Source organism: Euprymna scolopes, chromosome 9, assembly GCF_053919585.1.
Source record: "Euprymna scolopes isolate OS-2025 chromosome 9, ASM5391958v1, whole genome shotgun sequence".
Lineage (NCBI taxonomy): Eukaryota > Metazoa > Mollusca > Cephalopoda > Sepiida > Sepiolidae > Euprymna > Euprymna scolopes.
This window is the reverse complement of record NC_136490.1, coordinates 130,671,505-130,697,239: the sequence shown is the minus strand read 5'-3', so window position 1 is coordinate 130,697,239 and position 25,735 is coordinate 130,671,505. Positions and strand designations below refer to the sequence as shown.

Sequence of the window (25,735 nt, the reverse complement as noted above, 5' to 3'; positions counted from 1 at the left end):
AAAAAAAACAACTTTTATTTTTATAATTTCATGAACATATATTTCTTATAAAATTTAAAATAAAATAAAAACTTATTTTTTTAAATTTTGTTATTAAAAATGCAAATAAAGACTAATTGTGTTATTTTCATCTGTATAATAATAGTTTGCCAGTAGGATGCACATATATATGGCTGTATTAAAAAAGGAGGGCATCTAATATTAACTCATGCTGACCAATTTAGAACCAGGGTCAAGCTTTGAAGATATTGAAATGCTTGAGGCAGAACAAGGAGGTGTCTGGCATCTATCCAAATACTGAAATAATATGTACAAGGCGTGTTTGAATCAATTCCCACTTTATTTATGCCATTATATTCATTTGTTTACAACTGAGCGAATTAGTTCAACCATGCCATAAATACTAAGATACCTAAATAAATAGAGCTGACCTCCAGCATTAGAGATTGTAATCCCAAGACTTGATGTGAGCTTTATTTTTATTTCTCTTTTCTTATCAATGTTAAAAACAAAATAATTTGATTCATAGAATATAGTTTAAAAAATTGGTGTTTTGATATAACTGCGGCAAGAAATCAGTAAACTATTTTGTTTTCTTTCTTCTAGGAGCAAAACCATTCGATTGTTCTCAGTGTGAGAGAAAATTTCGTACATCAGCGCATCTGAAAAGTCACGTTAGGTCTCATTTCAAAGATATTACTTTGCCCAAAAAAACGCGAAAGCCAGTACGCAAACCCTCCAAGCCAGACATTCCACTGCCAGAAATTGCACTCCAAGAACCAATCTTAATCACAGATACTGGTAAGTTGTAATAATCCTTTAGTGCTTATACGGCATTATTAACCAATTAAAAAAGAAAAAAGGTTGGCATTTATACAGTATGAGGTACATAAAAAAAAAAGTTGGTATTTATACAGTATGAGGTACATAAAAAAAAAGTTGGTATTTATACAGTATGAGGTACATAAGAAAAAGTTGGTATTTATACAGTATACATATGAAAATCAAATTCCAAGTAAAAATTCTTTGATATACTTACATATCAGACAAAAATAAATATCTTCATCAAAAATTAGGAAAAATTATCAAGTAGAAGTTTAATAAAAAACAAAAATAAGCATTTGTATTTTACTAATCTGCCATTTATTATTACTTGGTTAAATCACAGACTTACTTATCTCTCCTTGCTTTATGAGTAAGAAAAATGGGAGCATTTGAAAGAAACAGTGAAAAAAAGAACATTGTTTACCAAGAGGGGCTGGACTGAAGGAGCAAATTAAAGATTTTGCCAGCAATGTACCATAGCTGTGCATGAGTGTTCGGAGTGCGCTTTGTCATGCAGAAATCGTTCCAAAAACTAAGCCTTCTATTTTTTTCTAAACTCAAAATGTTGAAGATCTACAAAGACAGGAATGATACCATTAAAACGAGCAACCTTTTGTGTTTCACAATTTATTTTTCTACACAATAACCACCAACAGCATAATCACGTTGACACACTAGTTCTCATTAGATCGCTGAAGGTAAGCAATATTGAACCTGATCAGTACCAAAAGGGGGACTATTTGGGAATACCAAGGAGGAAATCAGCACCTTTCTGCGAGAACTGCAAAAAGTTGATGTCGTCATCTCCCTTGACGGGGATATAGAATTAACTAGGTATCACTTGTAAATTTGATATTCCCATGAAACTTTGTCCTTCGGAGGAAGCTGGTTCAACCCACTTAAGGTATGTGCTTCTTCAGTATAAGTATGGTACAATACCTACACCTAATAGTGTAGGTAATTGAAATTTAATCAAACCCAACACATTAGGTCAGAGGATTTGCTGAAAGTACTGCATTTACCCATCATAGATGCTACCACTATGCTTAGGAAGAATTATTTCTGCTGGTTTGATTATGTAGAGCGTTCAGCCTCTTGGAGAAACCATTGTGGAGAGCCACCCCTGTAAGGTGATTTGGTTACACAAGATCCAATCAGACTCATTAGCATGTTAATTTTAATCAATATTTGAAGAATTACTTCCAGACCCATTTGGATTTGCAGGTCAATCAGGGAGAGCTTCCTGGCATCTACATTCTCTCTCTTACCTTTGTCAACTGGACAGTCAAGCAAGGCTGTCTTAAATAAGATGCACTGCTGTAAGAAAATACTTTTGGCAGCAGAACTTTATCATTTAAATTTCTTTTTTTTTTTATTGTCTAAAGTTTTTGCCAATCTTCAGCCAACGGTGAAGATATATTGAATAGATACATCTATTGTTGTTTATAAAAGTGTCTCTTTTTTTTTTTTTTTTTTAAGCAAATTTTTATTTTCAGAATATCATACTTCATATAAGTTTATTTAAATTCCTTTCCTGTCTAAACTTTTGTCAACCATCACCCAATGGCGCAGATGAATCAAATATATCTGTTTTTTATAGAAGAGCTTTATTTTCTTTATTGTTACAAAATATTATACTTCATTACTTCATGCAAAGATATGCTCCGATAAGTTTAAGCTAAACATAACGTGCAGAGTATAACAAAAATGATCTGATAACTTATATTCAGATGATGTTATGTTATGTGGAACTCATAAAAGATTGGTAATGCGGAATGATGAATCCTTTTAAACCCACCAAATGGGCTGTCGTCATCTCGTTGGCATAAAATAGTTCCTTTGGTCTCTCATACATAAAAGGCTATCTGTCTGTCTGTCTGTCTCCATATTTTCAAACTCTATCTCCTTCAAAACTAAAAGTCGCAGAGTGGCAGTAGGGGTCTCAAATGATAGGAATTTTTACAGACTGTTCTTTTATGGGTCTTTAACCAGTTAAAATAGTTTTTAAGGAGTCAAAAAAGGGTCAAAATTGAAAAAGTCATTATACATTTTGTACATTCAGTTTAGTTTATTTTTAATTTTTAATCAGTTCATATGTGTGTCACATTGGTACATAACATATATGAAATCTGGACAAATTAAAATATCATATTTAAGCGTATTTTAAACAAAGCTGAGATAAACAGAACGCACGTACAACACCTGATATTCCCAAATGGTCATCTATTTTAGTATTGACCAGGCTCAATGTTGCTTAACTTCAATGATCTGACAGGAACTAGTGTGTCAATGTGATTATGCTGTATATTCTTCGATTATAATGCTTTCAAATTGTGAAGATACTTCTAAAACTTAAGAATAATTATATGTGTAACTGAATCAAATTATAATTTTTTTCTTCTAAATAACATGGGCCAATGCTAAAGAAAAAAGTGGCTATTTCAGATAAAATGTTCATATTTTAGGATGGAAGCTGTTTTGGTTCAAAGTTGGAAGTCCACGTAACTTAATTTTATATACTAGATACCAACATTTTTATTGGATATTAACTGTTCCTACTTGATGTTTTCTGAAATGCAATAATGTCATTTTGGTTCTTAAATTATTTTTATTTTCAAATTTAAAAAAATAAAATTTTACTTGGTATATTAACAATAATTTGAAATAAACATTAGATTAATAGTAAATTTAAAAAGGAAATATTATTATCTGAATGAAAATATTAAATGGTCCAGTGGAAGATGTGCTCTATATTTAAAAAAAAAAAATTATACTCAATTACATTCTGAGATTTTGTGTTTAAAAATGGACTGTAATTAAAATCAAGAGAGATAAGTCAGTTTGTCATGCAAAATTGGTTGCACAGCTCTTTCACATTAAAACATAGATAAAACTTGATAATTCGATAAATTCTATTTTTACTTGTAATTATTTTTCTACCGGATCATTTTTCATAATTTTGGGAATTTATACTAATTTCGACATGACTTGTAAGTACATAATAATGTTTTCACCTAAATTTTTAACAGTTATTTAGTGTTAGTAAACAAAAAAAAAAAAAAAATGTATCAATATTATTATTCTGTAATGATAATGAAAGTTGCTGCTGATAGGGAAAATGGTTTTCATCTGTAACTGACATTGCTTCAGAAAAAAAAGATGGCTTCTCTGCAAAAATATTTGTCCAAAAGTTAAACGGAATGAGATGGTCATATTTTAGACATATTTAGGTCTAAAGTAAAATAAAAAAAAAACTGCGGCTGTCTTAATTTATATATTAGAAGATGATTGGGACATTTTGGACAATAGCCAAAAAAAAAAAAAGATTGAAAAAATTAAATATACAACAAATAAATATTACTAAAAGCAAGATAAGTTACTCTTCTACCTACCTGGATAATTTTTTTGTGTTTTAATTTATTTTAAAGCATGTTTTTTACTTAAAAACAAAAGTAGCGTCAAATCTGTGAAATTAGAATAAAAAAATGTCAATCTCATTATAGTCATGACGAACCTTGATAATTGCTCAAAAATCAAGAATTAAACAAAATACTGGTAGAACAATACATTTTCGCAGCGATTTTGAGTGATTATTGAGGCTCAACATGGCTGTAATGTGACTACCATTTCTTTTTTATTCTAAATCAACAGATTTAAAACTATATAATATAATCATATTGACACACCAGTTTTCATTGGATCACTGAAGTTAAGCAATGTTGAGCCTGATCAGTACCAGATGGGTGACCATTAAGGAATACCAGGCGCTGTATGTAGGAAGACATTGACAACTCCCTGCAAGAGTTGCAAAAACCTAATGTCATCATCTTCCCTAACGGGGATATACATGCGGCTAGGGACTGCTTGTAACTTCCTCATTTGGACGAATCTGGTTCAACTTGCCAAGGATGAGTGCCACTTCAGTACAGTATTTTGTTTGATTTTCAATTCTTGAGTGATTATTGAGGCTCAACATAGTTGTAAGGAGACTGCCATTTCTTTTTTCATTCTAACCCAACAGATACTTTTGTCTTTAAGTAAAAAACATGCTTTCAAATAAGTTAAAACACAAAAAATATCCAGGTAGGTAGAAGAGTAACTTATCTTACCTTAGTAAAATTTTTTGCATATTTATTTTTTTTCATGCTATTTTTGTTTTGTTGTCTCTTGTTAAAAATGGTCAATGATTGTTTTTTTTTTTCTTGAATTTTTTTTTATGTATTACCATGATTGTAAAAAAAATGTGTGAAAAACTTAAACACGTTTTTTTTTTTATAGTAGTCAGGTTTTTTTACTTGTATAATTTCATCCTTACGTAGGTCTCATCCAGCAACCATCACGTAACAATCTTTTCAATAACTACCTCACTGAAATCACCTCTGACCGTCCACACAAATGTACCTATTGTCAAAGAGGCTTCAAAAAATCTAGTCACCTCAAACAACATGTCCGATCTCATACAGGTAAGAATTCGAATATCTATGTATCTCATTAGAGATAAAGTGTTAGCCCCAGGAAAGGGGTCCCTTGATTTCTGAGAACGTTGACTGAAGTAAAATAAAACATAAAAAGAAAGAATTTACCTCTTTTTTTGTTTTCATTGAAAATTTTTTCATTGGACAATATTGAAACAAAAAAAAAAATTAAGGATACTAAAAAGTTAAAAAAAAAAAATAATTGGTAAAAAAATTGCTTTAAATTTTCAAATATGAAGTTGTTGTTGCTTGCTAATGATTGGTATCTGCTGGTTTAATTATAAAAACAAAACTTGAACATTTTTAAATCTAAAATAATTTTCTTATTTTATATTCTTCCACTTGCTCCGTTTTATGGTTTTTTTTTCTAAATGTTTTAATGTAAAGGTTTGGTTTGTGTCTAGAATTTTCCCTATATTACAAAATAAAAATAAAGAAAAATCTTTTATGTACATAAATGTCATGGAATGAAAATATCATATTCCAAAAATCATATAAATGGATCAAGTAGTTTTATTTTTAACTAAGAACATCAAATTTTATTCGCCATCTTGAAAATAACCTCCAGAAACAAAGGAGATAACTTCATTTAAATTTGTAAAATTTTTTGTTGTAATGTCTACAAATTACTGTTAGTTGTGTGAAAATTATCTTCTTTATGAAAATAAAACTATTTGACCAATTTATGTAGTTTTTGGAATATGATATTTTTGTTTCATCACGGTTATGTACATCATACAGATTTTTCTTTCTTTTTTTTTATTTATTTATTTATTTTTTTTATTATAGGGGAATTCTGAAAAAAGACACCAAAGCTTTTAATAGGAAATCTATCTCTTTAAAATTTGTTTTTTTTATTTCCAAAGAATTGTCATGATTTTTTTTTTCATCATTTTTATCTCTGATGTACATAATTGTATTGAAATGAAAATATCATATTCCAAAAATCATGATTTTTTTTGTCATTTTTATCTCTAGGAGAGAAGCCGTATGAGTGTAAACTGTGTCATCGGTCATTTGTGTCGAGTGGGGTACTAAAGTCTCATGCAAGAACGCATACTGGTGTAAAAGCTTATAAGTGTGCGATTTGTGATAGCGCCTTCACGACCAGTGGTAGTCTTAAGAGACACAACTCGACCCATACAGAAATACGTCCCTTCATGTGTCCATATTGCCAGAAGACGTTCAAGACTTCTGTTAATTGCAAAAAACACATGAAGACACACAGGTAAAGTTACAAAATTTTTTTTGACAGTTCACCATGTTTATTATTATTCCTATGTTTATTAACACAATTTCTTTGATTTTCATAGCTCACTTAAAAAGAAAACAAAAACAAATCAAATAACATGAATGGTTAATATATGTAACTAAGCATCCTCAATCTATCTATATATATAAAAGTGAAATTGTTCGTGTGTACATTTCCCTACAAAATTACTCTGTCAATTTTCAGTCTACAGACTCGAGATTTGACATAAAGTGAACTGAGATTTGGGAAATTTTTTTTAATCAGTTTTCAGCGAGAAATTTGTTTGTCAAGAGGTGAAAGTTCAACGATTTGATCTTTGAAAACTCTACCAAACTCCTCCACCAATTTTGGGTCTAAACACTTGAAATTTTAGATGTAAGTCCCTTGGACATGGATCAAACTTTTTAACTTGATTTGAGCCCAAAACAATAAATGTTAAGGGGTCAAAATTGGGGTCAAAGTTAAAAAGAATTTACCTCTCAGCCAGTTTTTGGTGTAAACATTTGAAATTTGACATAAAGTGTACTTAGACATAGGGCAAACTTTTTTAATTGTTTTTTAGCCAAAAATTTGGCTGCCAAGCGGTTAAAGTTCCAAAGATTTGACTTTTGCGGTTTCTAGCAAACTATTCAGTCAATTTTGGCTCTAAACATTTGAAATTTTACATAAAGGGTATTTAGACATTTAGCAAGCTTTTTAAATCAGGTTTTGGGCGAAAATTTGGCTGCCAAGAGGTCAAAGTTGAAAGAGTTGACCTTTGCAGACTCTACCAAACTCCTCCGCCAATTTTGGGTCTAAACACTTGAGATTTTACATGTAGGTTGCCTGGACATGAGTCAAACGTTTTAATATATATATATATATATATATATATATATATATATATATATATATATGCACATAACATTATGAACAGTACATAGGGCCCGAGCAAAGCTGGGCTGAACTGCTAGTATCTCTATAAAAGTGAGAATATGTGTGTGTGTGTCTGAGGACACTGTTCAACGTATATACTCAATGAATTTTTGATGTAAGGACTTGAAATTTGGTATATAAAATATACAGACATGTAAAAAACTTTTTAATCGGTTTTCATCCGGAAAAAATGGGATCTAAAGGGGTAAAAATTGAAAAATTGGTATGTGGCAGTGATTGGATTTGTGTCTGTTTTCAACTGTTTCACGACTGCACATGCACAGTTGTGAAACATGGCAGCTTCCTTATGTTAAGTATAAGTTAGTTTGACAACACTTTTTAAAGATCATGGCAAGCTGGTCTAAAAGTTATCATACTTGACTCACTGTGTTTAGGTTTTGGTTTCAGTTTGAGTATTTTTTTTACTTACAAGCAATGAACTGTTTAGAAAAAGAATAATACTCACATGCACATGTCTCAGTTTCTTTCTGTTTTTTTTTTTTTTTACTTCATTTTTTTTACAAAGGAATTTAACGTTACATTTAATACCTACGGCAATTCTGTTAATAATAAATAAGAATTCTGCATTAATTAAAATATAATATTTATACATATTTTATGACCAGGCAACACCGGACGGCTTGCTAGTAAATTATAAAGATAATTGTTCATAAGTAAAGTTTGCTTTACTGAAAAAAATCTTTTCATACTGAATTAAATTCATTTTTTAAACATTTCATCTCCAACCATCAATTGACTTCGAATAACGGTTCAATGCACATGGTAAATTACAGATTTCACATTTAATTGACTATTAATCATTGTTTGGCAATTGATTAAATCATTTAAAAATTTCTGACAGTTTCATGACAAGTTGGAATATTGTTATTTCTTCAGTCTGCATGAAATCATTGTCATAAACGTTATAAGACTTATTGGACACATTCTAAGAACTTGGCGGACATTTTCTTTCTAAAACATTGCGCTTACACATTACCGTTTTTGACAAGCTGTGAATAAAATGTAAATAACAACTTCCTATTAGACTTCCATCTATATATATATATAAAAAGGGCAAAATGTGTGTGTGTGTTTGTATGCCTTGCAAAAACTTTTGACAGACGCGTCGGAACATGATGAATCCAGTATGGTTTTAAACCTCAATCTTTCGAATGACAAATATCAAAATATTGGCCCAAAACACTAATTCCTTCATCCTCAACTGCCAGTTTTCTGCGAGGAGGGGGTTACTTTTTTCCGCTGATACTTTTGCAAGTCATCATCTCCTTTTGATTGACTAGTTTCAACGTTTGCGACATCCGGTTTTGCCATCGAGGCATTGGCTAAGACGTTACGTTTTTTTAACCTTCTTTTTCTTCTTCGCGTTACGGATTCGAGCTTTCCTGCCTTTTTTTTAAACAACTCTCTCCATCCAAACTACCTACTGTTGTTTTGATTCCTCCCGCTACTACCACTTTTTTTTTTTTTTGAGAGGGTTTCTTTACTACACCTACACCCCACCCGGGCAACGCTGGGTAGCCCTGCTAGTATTTTATGATTTATATTTATTTTATCAGTTATATTGAAGTTTTTAGCTTTAAGATGGCTGCCATTGAAACATTATCTTAACCAAATCATTTATAGTTTATAACAATTTCGTTCAATAATTAATTTGATGAGTACTTTTTCATCACTATCACGCCGATCGTAGTTTAGCAAAAAATAAAAGGTGATTGCCTGAAAAGTCTAAAAAATATCCACAAAAGAGGAATTAAAAAAAACATTAGGAAAAAAAACTTTATTTATGATCTATACTTAAATATTATTAAATATTACTAAAATCAAAACCCATTAAACTTAAAAGACCCAACCTTTATCAAAATAATTACATTAAACAACAAAATATATAAATATATATACATGTATGTACGTATGTTTGTGTGTATGTTAGTGTCAGGTCATGTCATATGCTACTGGTACCATGTAACCCAGTACTACCTGCCTTATGGTCGGATCACCGGCGACTAAACTGGTTCCCCCACCAGACTTGTTTGGTGAGGAGAGCGGCTAGTCTCCCTGAAGGATTAAAAACAAGACCTTTCAAAGAGCGAATGAACCCTTTTTCGGGGTCAACAGCCAACTAGCATCGTGTGTGTTTGTGTATATGTATGTGTGTGCTGGGGTAGAGAGGGCTCTCGTAAGCCGTGGTGAAGGCAACCTTTCTAGGAGAAGCAAATCTCTGATTTAAAAAAACCATAAAGCGGGAGACCAGTACCCGCATTAAGCTGGTCTGCAGTTTAACTTGTTGCTGGCTATCTTGCTCTTGCTTGTTGCTGGATCTCAACATTTTGAACCGAGAGAGAGACTTAGCTGTCGTACAAAGCTAAGACTCTGTAACATCATCTGTGCATAGATACTCCCTCAGGCATTTGTCTCTAAAAATGGTCCTGTGGCGATAGAAAACTTGTGACGTGTGGAGGCTTGAAATGCTGGAAGCATGTAATAATTGGTCTCAATGACAGTCTTCAGTGTCATGCCTGCTTGAATGTGTGAATTCACCGGTAGGACTAGAAAAAAAAAAAAAAAAAAAAAAAAAAAGAAGTCGTTTTTAGGCTCATAGACTTTCATCTGACAAAACGTTGCAATGTGTTAATCGTTACGATAAATTGTCTCCCCTTAACCATTTGACAAAGTTGTCTCCCATCAACCATTTTAATAAGATCACAAAAAATAAATTAAAACTTAAACAAATAAGAATAAACAAATAAGAATTAGTTATAAATGCACAAAAAAAGGAATAAAATATTAAAAGTAAATTATTGAATATTATCACAAGCCCTATATTTAATAATATATTTAATAATATATTTAATAATATATTTAATAATATAGGGCTTTAAGTAATAATAGATTTTTAAAACAAATGACATTATTTTTTGTATTATTTGGACTATTATTCTCATTTTGGTTATTTTTTTTCACAACGTTGCGGCCGATGTAACCTCCGACCTTCTTCAGGTTTATTCACACTATATGTTATTAATGAATTGTGAAAAATGTTTATTTTTTTGCTTTCCCAACAGACATAGCCGTTAGAAATTGAAATACATTCATCAAATAAAATTATTTTCCAATTTCTGCAGAATTACACATGTTTACAATAGCCCCAATATGCACATTTGAAAGTTGAACACATGTCTGATGAAGGGGAAATTTCCCAAAATATTACAATCCAGATTTTCCTTCTGACCATGCTGATGCAAGTAAAAACTCAATGCATATAAAATATTCCCCTCCTCCTCCTCCTCCTCCCCCCCAAAAAAAACATGTATTGCATTAATAAAAGGTTAATTTGCAAAGCTTATTCTACAAGTATAACTTAATTTGCTTCAGTTTGTGTCTATCTGTTACCCCTCTGCATTGTATTGTCTTCTATAAATTTAAATTCTCTGAATTTTATTTATTTTTATCTTGTGTGTATTTATGCAGACATGAGCTCGCAATGCAAGCATTGCAAGAAGGGCAATCATTACAATCCCAGAATATTCATGAGAACTCGATGGTGAACAGTAATGAACATGAAATGGATGGTGATGTCCTTGTTTCACAGCCATCGAATGTTTCAACCATTGACTCTGGTCAACCAGAGGCATCAACGGCAGCCGCGGCCTTGCAGGAGAGTTCCATGACAGCTGAACTCAGAGATTTCGGTGAAGATGATCTCACAGCCTCAACTAGTACTGTCTTATCACAGGCAAACATTTCTGAATCTTTATTGGAACAGGTAATTATTATTTTTATTGGTCTATTATCATGCTTATCCACTATTCTATATGCTAAACATTCCATCTTGTCTGAAATTTCATGTTTTAAACGTCCTCATGCATAGAGATACAAGAGATTTTGTTAACATTTTTAGCGACTTTTTAAATAGAAGTACGAACATGTTAATGTATTATGTTACTATTTACTTGACCCCCCTTCCTTTTGCATACATGAATGAAAATTGTTGTCTTGAGGATTTTTAGATGCAAAATGGACTCGAGACAAGAAGCAAGCATTGCTCCAAATGGGAATGTAACTATCGTACCTCAAGATATTAAGGTACCATATCAGGATGAGATTCCACTCCAGGATATCTCCACAGTGCACCCACACCAAAATACACCCCTTGGGCCATAAGAGTTTCACAATGACATTGTTATCAGGATGATAATATTTTACCCTGAGATATATGCATAGTGAACACACACTAAAATACATCACTTGGGCTGCAATAGTTTCTCAGTAGCAATACACATGGCCATTAAAACGCTTTGGATAATCACCAATTTCAAGGGGTTTCTGCTAAAATAGTCATATTTTAAAAACCAAAGCACTTTAAGTCTTCAAAATACTACCGTTTTGTTCAGAAATGAATATACTTTCAAATGAATTAGTAAATAATAACATACATTATATATTTTTAGAGTTTTAAGCAAATAAAGTGATAAAAATGTGAACATCATAAAACAGCATTTTCGGTAAGTTTTTGTAACGGACCCCCCCCCCCCGATTTCTAAACATTCGTACCATGTTTCTGTACAGAATTTTTTAATGAAATTTGGAAATTAGCCAAAAGAGATGTCATTTTTAATAATTTCGAGTGTCCGAAATTCATTTGACCACTCGTTTTTTTTGTTGTGTTAAAAAAAAGATTTCAAAATGGTGAGTATTGAAAATTTTGAAAAAAAATTTCTTCGGACACTCACTATTAAAGGAAACAATCTTTTTACTATGTTTATTTGTTAAAAAGATGATAGGACATTGTTTTCTCTAGTAGTACGTAGCAATTTAAAAACATAATATCCGAAAAAATCGTTATGAATTTGAATCAAGACTTCTGTAGTATTAGTGATAGTAGCTGTATCAGCAGCAGCAGCGATAACATGGTGTAAACAGACGTTTGTTTTTGTTGTTTATTTTTATTTCAAATCGATTTTTTTTAATTGAAAATCTGGTTATAAAAAAAATTCTTACATGTTAGAGCTATTTTATTATCAATCATACAAATATTTTTAAAAATTGGGTAGTAGTAAATTTTAAAATATTTTAACAAGCGAAAATGTGAGATATGTTTTGGTTCACGTGTACGATTACGAACGGTAACACACTTCTAATTTTCGTCCCTTAAAAAATGTTTTCAATGAATTATTATCGAATCGTAATTAATCTACCCGATTATTAAAAAAAAAATAAAAAAAATAATCAATATTTAAATATTTGTAGGAGGTGCTCCGTTAAAAAATAACAATGGTAAGAAAGGACATGAAATTTAATTAAAAATCAAAATAACATTAATTCAAAATTTTTAACAATTTGTCAGCTTTAGCAAAAATTTGTTTCTTTTTTTATATTTAAATAGAATTTAAATACTTGATATTTTTCCAAGCATCATGTTTTCTGTTAGAGGGACGTCACTTTTTTAAATAACATTTATTTTTGTCTATTTGTCATAATTCTTGTAAAGTTTCACAATGGGTATCAAATACCCTCTTAAAAAAAATGCTTAATTCTATATCTAATCCTAGGTACAAGTGGCAAGCCTCCTCCTAAAACCTTTAGCCTTAACAATAACACTAAGTACAAGTGACAGAGCTCCCCACTAAACAAATTTCCCCTGTGAGCTCATATAAGTGTAAAAAAAAAAAGCATAAAAACGTTTGAAGAAAAGTGCACATGATTAATCTCCCCCCCCCAAAAAAAATAAATTGGTCAACTGTCCTAAAACGCTAGAATCGTCTTGAAATGGTGAATTATTTTACATTTATGTGAAACCAACCCCCACACTAAATTCTAAAATTGTTTTTGTTTTGTTTCTATCAAGTCTTCAGGATGTTCACACATAATTTTCCTTAGCCCTATCATTAACCCAAAGTCAGAGTGGCAACCTCCCTACCTTCTCATAATTGCACAAAGACCCTCTTAAAACCACACATAATTGCCTTTTAGAAAATAAACAAACAAACAAAAAAAAAAAACACCCAGATGGGGGGGATAACTGCCCTAAAGCGCTTGAATGATTCAAAATGGGAAATCATTTTACATTAAATTCTAAAATAATTTTTGTTTATCTTTTATTAAAGTTTTTCAAGTTGTTCACATGCAATTTTCTATAAAGGTAGAATCACATATTTTGGAGAGGTGGTCAGATGGGGAGGGGTAACAGAAGGTATTAATCTACAATAATACCAAAGAAATATTGCAATATATTCATTTTGAACCAATCCTAGATTTCGATTTCAGTTTTTGGCACATGAAATGCATTACAACTAAACTTTGAATTCTCTAACTTTTTTTTTTTTTTAATGAATACATGGCATTTTTAAACAATCGCAGCATATTTATGTGAATTTACTGCAGATTATTTTGAAACCATTCATTTCTGGAGATTTTCAGTAGCATATTCAGATTCCTTGCACAAAAATACACTTATATGGCAAATTTCATTGCTTAGTCTTGTGTTTTAACAAAGATATAGCATTTTTACTGAAAAGTAGTGTAAAAACTGTGGCAAAACGCATATGGTCTTAAAGAGGGGAAAATATCCAAACATGCAAGGCATAAAAATAGTCATAACTTCCTTGATTTTAATTGGATTTTAAAAAATTTAAAAAGGTTCTTTCTTAGCTTATCAAGCTCTTTCTATATATATCAATATTGAAATATTTTAAGCCATTTAAATTTTTTCATGTGTATTACTATTCTCAGTAGTGTTGTGATTAGGATGATTATATTCCTCCTAATATATTTGTATTATGACACAGTTACACCAAGATATGTCCTTCGGGCCACAATAGTTTCACAAAGGTGCTGTGATCAAGACAATATCCACTCGGGGATTTTTCCATGACACAACCACACTAAGGACCACAACAGTTTCACAAAGGTGTTTTGATCAGGATGATAAGATTCTGCCCTGAGATGTCTGCATGATACGAACACACCAAGATACACCGTTCAAGCTAGGATTTTCTTTCTTATTTGTTTATTTTATTTGCTTTGTATTATGAGAGAATGATTTTTTTCTCCTTTCATTTTTAATTTATAGGTATTTTCTCAACAAAATCTCCTTGGAAACCAACAGAACTTTGCCCAACTCAATGCCTTTAGCCAAAGTCAAATGACCTTACCTGTAAGTAATGGTTGACTTTTTGGGGAAATGTAAACTGCAATCATTAAAAAAATGTGTTATTTTATGTCTATTTCACTTCAATCCCTTGAAACGTATGGAGAGATTAAATAGAAATAAACCTTTGTGTGTGAAAGAGATTCGTGGGATTCGTGGGAGTGGATCCTAGCAAAGTGCTTGATTAAAGAAAATATCAAAATAAGAGTGTAATATTTATATTTGTCTTACAATATGTAACACAGATATGTGTTAGAAGATGCTATTTCCGAGAAGACAGATATAAACGGAGACTGAAGAGAGTCCAACATAGGCGACCAGATATTTTTCCCCTTTGTTTGGATTTGAAACTGATGGTACCAATGTTTTTCTGTATCTTCTGTGACACAGATACTAGAAGAATACCTGTCCGTTGAATATAGATAAAATTAATTCTCTAAACAAAACTGTTTTGTATCTTCCTTCATCTTTTTTTTTAATCTTCTCTTATGTTGATTAAAATCAAGATATAAGGATGATAAATATCATAACTAGAGTCCTTATTTCAATTTTGATCACAATCTATTCCATAATTTTTTTTTTTTTTTTTTTTTTTTATTACATTTTCACCCCAAACAAGGCACATTGCCACTTTGGTGTAGGGGGCTACTATCAGGGGAAACATCTACTGGGGTACTATGTAGGGATTAGGGCAGCGAGATGTTGGTTCACGTTGCACTTGAACTTATGCATGTCAGTACAGTTGGGGTGAACTTATGCATATCAGTATGTTGCACTTGAACTTATGCATGTCAGTACAGTTGGGGAACTTATGCATGTCAGTACAGTTTTGATTCTAGAACATTTTAAAAATGAAGTCTTAAGAAGAAATTTAAATTCAGGAAATCTTGCTTCATTGGTGCCTATGAATCAAATTTAATCCAAAGTTGATTTATTTGAATTTTCAAATGGGCAAAGAGGTCCATTTTTGGCCCATTATTAAATACTTTTAAAATACTCTAAAGTAGTTGAAATTTTGGAAATATTAATGTGTACTATCTATTTTTACAATTTCACAACATTTAGTGGAATTGAAATTTACATGAATGCTTTCACCCTCTTTTTACTCCCTTTGCTTGGACCCTTTACACATAGCAGTTGTGTTCCAGAATTATAATCTAAATATTAATTTACTTGTCTGTATGTCCAGTGTCACAAAAAACCATCATCATATCGCAAACATTAATTAATGAGAAACAAATTACCTCTCTGTATAGTCTCTCTTTATCAGTTAAAAACCGTTAAAACCATTTCCTCTCCAAAGATTTAAAAAAAAAAACAAAACAAAAAAACATAGCTGCCTGTTTATGGTTTCAAATTGGCTATTTTATTTTATAATTTAAAAAAAAAAGTCATGTTAAGAGAAGACTAAGTTTTTTTTATTATAGTTTCTTTTTAAAATATTAAAAAAAATCATGCAAGTGAATTGACATCTGTTCCTTTATAATTTATATAAAAAAATAATTCAGAAAAAACAAAATAAAACAAAACAATGAATATGTGTTGAATTTTCATTGAAAAAAAAAATCTACATTTTTAAAATAAATTCTTTTTAGCTTTAAAAGGTTAAAAAAGGTTAAAAAAACTCTAGCTTTAAAGCTAAAAAAGGTTAAAAAAGAATTTACTAAAAAAATGGTTTTAAATTCATCATTATTTGTTTTATTTTTTTTATTCATTTTATTTATAATGTGTTTTAAAAATTTTCAACTACGGTGGAATTTCCACAAGTTCTGCTAATTCTTCATTAATTAGTTTAGGAGTGAATCCTATACATACACATATATAAACATATACCTAACTTTAAACTTCAAACCATTAGATTATTTGAATTATTCATACTACCGTTTTCATTTTGGATGTTATTCTTATAATCGCAAGAACCTGTGGTGCAATGGATATAAGTGCTAAATAATAATCAGTTCTAAGTGACGGTCTTCTGGAGGTTGAAAGTTCAATCTTCAGTGCGGGTGATGCTAAGAATACAATTATGAATTACTTCAGATTTCTACCTGGTCATGACTGACTAAACTACAGTAAGCTACCCCTACAGATTAAATATAGGGTTCCATTTAAAATTCTGTTCAGATTTTCGAGTTCTTGCACCTGAAGAAAGTTAGAGATTAAGTTTTTTTTTTTACATAGGAGTCACCACTTATCAAGGTCCGGAGGCCACTTGAGGATAAGGGATAATGGGTATACGGTAGTCAATGGGACAATATCGTAGTAATCATTAGTAGTGGAAATTTGGTAAATTGGATTACTTAAGGGGACGACTCAACAAGAACTTGTTATGTTGGACTCGAAGACAACCATATTGTAGTTAGTTGGAAAGCAGGCAAGTGGAAGAGAGTTCCAGAAACATGCAGTTCTAAGAAAGAAGCTTTGTTCATGGAATCCATGTTTAAGTTTAGGCGCACATAAAGAATGGGGGAAATTATTGATAGTGGTTTCAGCTAGTCTTTTGTGAAAATTTGGCAAGGGGGGAACCAGAGATTGGAACTTAAGTTGATGGAAACCTTGTGAGGATAGGATCCAAGATGAGAACAATAGTCGAAACCTCTGCTTGACAACAATTGTCAACCCGAATGCTGTGCGCTATTGTTTTCTTCTCTTTCATCTTTTCTTCTGGCCATGCTGTCATCGCTCACATCGGTGGATGTTGAGGAGTACACAGTGGCTCACAATGTTGAGGAGTGCACAGTGGCTCACAATGTTGAGGAGTGCACAGTGGCTCACAATGTTGAGGAGTGCACAGTGGCTCACAATATTGAGGAGTGCACAGTGGCTCGCAAGTATAAAAAATAAAACAGCTCAAAACAAACAAAAGAAAACAGACTCCGACATTTTCTGTAAATATCAAGTTGGGCTTTGGGTGCGTAGGCGGAAAACAATCCTCTAAATCTTAATCGTCTGTTGAAACCTTCTTGTTGTCGGTTGATGTCAGCTTATCCCAATCTCATAAAGCTCTCCTGATCTAGTCCAATCTGCAACCTGACTTCAATTGTCCTAAACTGGAAACTGTCCTCAACTATTGTAATCTCAAGACTGTCCATAAACTGTCTCTAAATGTACTGACCTCTATATTTAATCCTTTGTTCCAGTCACTACCATACCTTGATTAACAATCCTATTTCAGCTGCCTTTTGTGTGCCTTAGTGAACAACTTCCTCTTCATTATCTTTTTACTAACCTCACTTCTTATAACCTTTATTCTGCTGATCAACTTGTTCGTCTCCTGACAAAGGAGGGATTGGATCTAGTAATTCACTCCTATTCGTTCATTCATTTGTTCGTTTGTTCGCACTTTTCTCAATAACCACGCCTTGGATTTTTTAAAGATTTTGCGCAAACATTAATCATGGTGAAAATAAATTCTTGCCAGAACAAATTTTCTGGGATAACTCTGGTTGCCCTCCTAAGGGGCACTATGGGGATAAAATTGCTCTCAAATCGTTCATCCATTCATTTGTTCGCATTTATCTCAATCATGCCTTGGATTTTTTTGAAATTTTGCACAAACATTAGTCATGGTGAAAGTAAATTTTTCACTTGTGGAGGGGGACCCTGCATGCTTAGCTTGTTTACTTTCTTTTCTTTCACTTCCTAACTATTTTTTTTTGGTAGAATAATGTTTGTTTTTAATAAATATTTGATGTATGCGTTTTCTCTTTCCAGAACACTCAGCAGTTAACAAATGTGATCGATATAACTCCTTTAAATGCATCATTTGCCTCAACATTAGATTCCAACCCAATTCTTACCACAAGGTAAGCTTATTTTATTTTATTTTTTTTATTCTATTCAATAATAACAAATTTGTGGAAGTTTTAGAATGAATGGAAGTTTTAGAATGAAAGCAAAAATGACATTTTTTAGTGCTGCAAAATTTTAAGTGGTCATAATATGTAGCTGTATTATAAGAGTTAATCAATTGAAGATTGTTTTGTTTGATGGAGGTCGCTCAATATAAGGAATTGAAGAAAAAACAAATACTGCTTCAAGATTAAAAACTAGCAGATAGTAAATGTTATATGGATAAATTCCAATCCAAAAAACAGCAATTCTTTCCTGTTTGTCAGAAACATCGCTCATGGAATGTGAGGACTAAAGGACAAAATAAGGGAAGTGTGAATTATGAGATTGCCAAAAATAAAGCCAAAATCCATTTTCTACTTAATAAAATGTACTTTCTCAAGAGATATGCAAACATGTGAAGTTTCATCAAATATTCTGTTGGCTTGGCAAACTAAGAGCAAGCTCAACGCATTTTCATGAATAGTGGGAATCATCATCGTTTCCATGGCAATTGATTGAAACACAAATCAAAATAAGGGAAGCAAAAGTTATGAGGCTGCCGAAAGTAAACCTAAGGTCCAATTTTGACTCTCTATAAAGATTAATAAAAATATATACCAAAATATGGTAAGGTTAGTATCTGGAATTCAAGGTTCACATGTTCAGACTTCTACCAGAGATACCAGCAAAAGAATGGCTGAACATGATACTTTCCAATACTAAGATCTCATATTCTGATCTTTGTACCTTCCATAAACACGATCATCGAAGAAAAATGGCAACAATCTTGGAATAAATGTCAAAGAAACAAATTGGTTATAATCAGCCGACGTACTTCCTAACTTCTGGTGTGGTTGCTACCAGAAGCGGTGTCAAGGCAAATCAATTCCTTCGTTTTTATTGTTTGTCAGTATTTCTATTGTGAAGTTATTTATTGAATCAAAATATAAGAAAAGGACACTATTGAAAGATAAGCAATAAAAATTAACAAAATCATACAGATAAAAATAACACAATTAGTCTTTACTTGCACAATTAATAACAAAATCAAAAAATAAGTTTTTATTTTATTTTAAATTTTATAAGAAATATGTTCATGAAATTATAACAATGTGATTATGGCTTACTAAGTGAATCATTAGTTAAAAAAAAATTACTTTCTATAAAAAGAATCCTGTTTATCTTCCTAGGTAGTTGCTTCTGGGTAGAATTTTCTAAAGGATCTCAAAATGTCTTTGTATACAAACCCAGCTGAAATTTCAATGCGCAAAGTTATACAAGTCTAGCCAAAATTTTCTCTGAAGTCTTGCAAATTATTGCATGGGAAGAAGGAGTGCCTGTTTATATTGTGCCAGTGTTCACTTTATGGCAAGCCTTTTTGAGGGGTTTACAAAAACAAAGCAGAAGTACCATTTATATCTTGCATTAACCTTAAAACTTCATTGGATAATTCAAATATTAACCTGGAATTATATATATATATAAAGAATTCACACCTGCCATTCCTTTATTAAAAGACTAGTGGAGGTACCCGGCATTGCCCAGGTGTTTGTAGGTGTAAAAGAAAAAAAAAAAAAGAAGTGTTGACGAACCTGAAGGCGGAAAAGAAAGTGAAAAAAAATGTGAGATCTTAGTGCTACGCTACAAGGCCATAGGAAGTGAAAAACATTGAAATTTATCAATGTCAATGAAAAAGTTGACTTGCAGAAACGAACGTTGGCTGGAGGCCAGTTCAGCTTTCTGCCGTTTCATTTGCCCATAATGTTGGGGAAAACCAGCTTCTCACAAAAAGGGAGTGTCCAAATGAATAGCAATTGTCTGATATGAGGGGTTTCCCCCAGATTAATCAAAGCTCTGGACGTCTCAGCACAAGAGGCCAGGTTGCTGTCTTCTCTTTCCATTTAGTTTTGCTTTTATATGAAAAAGCCGATCAAACAAACAAGAGGATGGAATAGCATGAATTTTTTAAAAGTCAATCAAAATAAATGTAGATACGACACCCCTTCACAAATCATAGATATTATGATCTAGGGAGTATATAAAAAGTTCTAAAACATAGTAACCCATACCCCCCTCCCCGAGAACAGCCTTTTCTGGACATACAAACATACAAAAAATGTGTGCGGACGTTTTTGCCTTTTATATATATACTAGCAGGGGATGGGGTACCCGGCATTGCCCGAGTGTTTGGAGGTGTGTGTGCTCAGGCGGGGGTGGGGGGGTGTTAATCGAAACATAAGAATAAGCGATGTAAAAAAAAACTAAACTAAAAAAAAACAAAAAAAGAAGACGGAAAAACGAACGTTAAAACTTCTTTAAAAACTCTGAAAAATAAAAACCAAAAAAAGAAAAAAAACGTGAAAAATGGCTTAAATATGCCTGTTTCAATATTAAAATTTAAAAAATCGGTGTGTACCCGGTGTTGCCCGGGTATTTTTAGGTGTGTGTGGTCGTCGGGAGTCGGGGGTGGGTGTTAATGAAAACCTAAGAATAAGCGAAGTAAAAAAAAACCCAGAAAAACAAACATTATGTGAAAAATGGCTTAAATAACCCTGCTTCAATATTAAAATTTAAAAAATCGAAAAAAAAACAAAATACATCTCACACAACGATTCGAACCCAAAACCTTTAGATAATGACCCAGCGCTCTAACCAACTAACCTAAGATGATGTACACGAAATTAGGTCATTTTTTAAAATCTTTAAACTAAATCAAGTTACGACGTCGTATGACGCATGCGTAGAAGCAATATCGTCATGAGAGGACGGTTTTTGCTGACCCCCCCCCCCCTCTTGTAGAAAAGTGCTGATTTCAGGGTGAAAAAATTAACGTTTTTGGCCAACTTTTCGATATTTGTCGGGCGAAGGATGGGGCTTTCATATGAGACCAAAGTTGTAAATTTTTGTTTTGTCTGTCGAAAGTTTTTAGCAGACATACAAACACACACACATACATACATACATACATACATACATACACACATTTTCGCTTTTATGTATATAGATAGATAGATGGAATTGCCTGATCATCAAAGACAAGATTCAAGCAAGCAAGTAAGGATGGCAGGATGATCCATCAAGTTTTATAATTATATAGATAAATACATATTAGCATATGTGTAATTATCTCACTGAAAAAATTTCCAGTGTGTCTTCAGCTTCCAGCTGACATCATGTAACATTACTCATAAGAGACATGTAACATTACTAATTTACTAATTACTACGATTTGGGAACGCGGGTCGTCTCTAGATTTATTTACATTGACTTTTATGAAATTCGCGCTATTTCGCTCTGTCCTCTATTTGTCCTGCATTTTAGTATAAATACAGTGAAATTAAATTAAAACGTTGTGTTCTCGGCTTGCGTGCTGCTTTTCCCCCTTCCCACCATCATCTGGGGGAAGTGAAAACTAAAAATAACGATCCCGCAATGACCTCATTTAGCGTCTTCCTGTCAATCAAACCTCTTTAACTAGCTTTATAAGCCTTAATTTAACATGCTAATCAATTACTCTCACTTGTGGTCGAGACGGTTAAGTAGTTGGCTTTGGTTTCCACCTCCGCGTCAAGGCTTCCGGGTTCAATCCCTCTTTCCGATCCAAACTATTTTTTTTTTCTTTTACACCTTTAAACACCCGGGCAACGTTTTTTTTTTTATTCCTTCGCTTATTCTTTAGTTTACCCCTCCCCCATACACAGGTTTATTTATGCCATTTTTTTCCATTTTGGTTTTGGGTTTTTTTTACATCGTCTTTTTTTATAATATTTAAGCAGGGTTATTAATTACCCCCCCCCCTCCCCCCTCCCATATACACACCTACAAACACCCGGGCAACGCCGGGTACCCCCCCCCCCAACCCCGCTAGTTACTAATAAGGGACTTGTAACATTACTAATAAGGGATGTGTAACATTACCAATAAGGGACATGTAACATTACTAATAAGGAACTTGTAACATTAGATGAAACATCCTTGCACTTGATTGTAGATAACTAACTGGCATGTGGTGAACGGGTTCGGTCTGTATAGTTAATCACCTTAGCTACCATTATCCCATATATATATTATATACATTTATATATATATTATATACATTTAGTTATAAATAGTATCTTTTCAGGAAAGTTGTGTGTTTGTTTTTATATTGAACTAGACTACCCATGACCCGTTGGATCAGTATGTTATATTAGCTATGGAATTCATGTATGAGCGTGACACTTGTAACGTAAAGAAAATAGTTTTTTTTTGACATAGCAGAAACATTTCTATGAAAGTATATTAAGATGAAAAATCACGGACGGATCACTCAAACATGAAAAAAAAAATCCTCCCTATTTGTGTAAAGTTACCTATTTTTCTGAATAATCGCTCCAAAATCGAAAATTAAACATGATTTTCCTACGAATCGAACGCTGCCGAAAGTCATTTAGCAGCAAAAACGCACATGAACCTTCCGATGAGAAATATAAGAATGAAAAACCCATATTGGAATCCTTCAACCAAGCTATAGAACCTTAAAATCTAAAAAAAAATAATTAATAAAACCTGAAGCAAAAAAATAAAAACTAAATAAATAAAATAAAATGAAACTAATATTGAAACAAATTAGTAAATGTGTCAACAAATTCACCGTTCTCTCACAACTATTTTGTATCTAGAAATGTAAACAAAAAATAAAAAAGAAGGAAGGAAGGAAAAGGGACGGATAGAGAGTAGTAGTAGTAGTAGGAGTCTTGGCTTTACTACAATTGTTCTTATGTTTGTCAACGGGTTAAAGTTGTTTAGTTGTAAGAAAATAGCGACAGTATAGTTGTAATAAAGAATAGTTGCAAAACACCCCCACTCTTCCCATGTTAAATAATAATTTTGAAATAATAACATTAATATTTCAGTGCGCAGGTCAAAATCTGCAAAAGAAGCGATTTGTGTTTATTTATTTACGTTGTTATAAGTTAATGTTTATGCGCATATACGCAACTGGATGTCGTAAACCGAAAAGTGGATTACATCATTTGTTACAAGGTCATTTGAGTTTTATAATTGTATAGATTAATTTGTCTTTTTCAGTTGTAGTGAGCCTCAATTGACGCCAGTTCAACAGCAGCGGCATATGAACATGCAACGAGAAATAGATGAAGGCAAACGGTCCTACAAATGCACCTACTGTGATAAAGGATTTAAAAAATCCAGCCATTTGAAGCAGCACATAAGATCTCATACAGGTATGTCACCGTTCCAAATGACTGTGGCCTTAATAGAGGTGAATGGGGAAAAATAACAAAATATGAAAATCTAAAAAAAATGATTTAAAAACGACATGGTCTCTGAAAGAAATACACATTATAACGGTTGTGATAGGAGCAACTGGCCTCATGAAAAAAAATAAATCTTAAGAACTACTTGGAAACAATCCTTTGGAAGACCAAGCTGTAATGAAATACAGTTACCAACCATAAAGGGAATAATGTCTATTGTTAGAAGAACCTTCGGATATAAATCTAAATTGTAATGAAAGCAAGTGTTAGCTCGAGGAGGAGTTAGTTCCCTTGATTTTGTAAACCTAACGGAAGTAAATTAAAAAAAAAAAAAGAAAAGAGTATGCATTGAAAGGGATAGTTAGAATCTTAAAAAGATCTCTCAGTTGGAATGTATGAGATAGTGAGTGAAATAAAAAAGACTAGAAAAATACATATTCTATTAGTAAAGGATGAATCGACATACATTATTCCACTGTTATGTTTTAATTTTCTTCAGTTTGTGTCTATCTGTTACACCTCTACATTGTATTCCCTTCTTTACATTCAAATTTCGTTTATATACACATCAGACAATGTTTTAAGCAAACTACATTAACCTGTTAATGTACCTCTTACTCCTTCAGCGATGTTCAGTAGGAGATGCCACTAATTTAGCCACTCTCAGTTCCGGTTGGTCACTGTGCATATGGCAGTTACTCTGGCGAAGGTCCTGGATGTTGAAAAGTGTTTGTCTGATAAATCCTCATTTTACCCAGGCCAATTCGTCTGGCACTGTTCACCAAAGTTTGTATCACTGGTGAGCAAAGGTCATTTCAAACCAAAAGAAGAAAAGAATAATAAGTTGATCGTTTTGTAAAAAGCAAATTGATTATTTGTTGAAAGATTACACAACTCTGATCATTCACAAATCTTTGAGTTAAGATCCTAATGTTTATGTCTGGATGGCACTATTAGGAAAGTTTGAGCGATTTTCAGGCTTAGTAATCTCAGCCCTAAGTCAAGAGTCAATCTCTCAATGGCTTGGATTCAGTGGGTGAGCAGAAAGAAGTCTCCGAAGTTTATTATGCTTCACTTTATATTAAGAATTAGATGGACATGACTCCGCCATTCTTCCAATAGAATTTAATTCCTAATTCTCAATAATACATTATTTTTTCACGCTTCCAATAATATTTCCAATTTCCAATTCTATTTGACTTTTGAGAAGTCAGTGCCCCCAAAGAGTGGCCCTCTGACTTGCAAAAAGTGCCTGGACAGCCCCATCGGCATTCCCTGGTGAGGGCGCCTCAGGTGATTAGCAATAAACTAACCCCTTAAAGAGAGAAGACCTCCCAGAACTGCACAGAACTTTACTCCCACCACAAAATCAACAACGACCGGATCATTACAGAAATGGTCTAATCTCTGTTGACTTGCAAGGCTAAGAGTGGTCAACGGATATTTAAGTCTACCCTTCTGTCCTTCTTTTCCATCGGGCCCAATTTCTCACTGTTACCCTAAGAGGAGGACCCTTCATTCCTTCTTCATTGGTCACAATCTCTGACAGTTATCTTGATGGGAGGAGGTTCTTTTCTTTCTCTCCTTGGTGCTGATGTTCATCATTATAAATGTGTTTTCTAAATTTTTGTGAACCAAAATTCTTTTTTGTATAATCGTTATCAAAATTTTAATCACGGGAAAGTGTCGTTTGGCAGTTACTTAATGGTTGTCATGGTTGGAGGGCCAACCTGGGGTGTTCTACAAAAACGGTGTCCAGAGCTGCATCAAATGATGGGAGAAATGCATAACTCTGGGTGGTTCTTATGTAGAGAAAGACTAATAACTGTGCCAAGTTTTGTTGCTCTACTGCTATGGGAAGTGGGACAGGGGCATTACTTATTGCACACCCCTCATATTGTTGCATAGGGGTGTTATTTTTAGAAGTACCAAATACGGCACCAAATATTTGTATATGTTATGTAATTCTTATTCGAAGAGGACTGATGTTATTTGTTGTTGTTCATAT

At 32.6% G+C, this 25,735-nt stretch overlaps 1 protein-coding gene across 1 annotated transcript in view; it reads left to right on the top strand.

The window, feature by feature from the left end:
* LOC145284833 (zinc finger protein 236-like) overlaps positions 1-25,735 on the top strand; it is a 113,924-nt gene that overhangs the window by 59,297 nt on the left and 28,892 nt on the right. Inside the window, exons 11-17 of the mRNA XM_080133809.1 lie at positions 607-801; positions 5,145-5,288; positions 6,279-6,528; positions 10,957-11,251; positions 14,558-14,641; positions 18,350-18,441; positions 23,540-23,694. Coding sequence (XP_079989935.1) covers positions 607-801; positions 5,145-5,288; positions 6,279-6,528; positions 10,957-11,251; positions 14,558-14,641; positions 18,350-18,441; positions 23,540-23,694 — 1,215 coding nt within the window. The remainder of the gene's footprint in view (positions 1-606; positions 802-5,144; positions 5,289-6,278; positions 6,529-10,956; positions 11,252-14,557; positions 14,642-18,349; positions 18,442-23,539; positions 23,695-25,735) is intronic.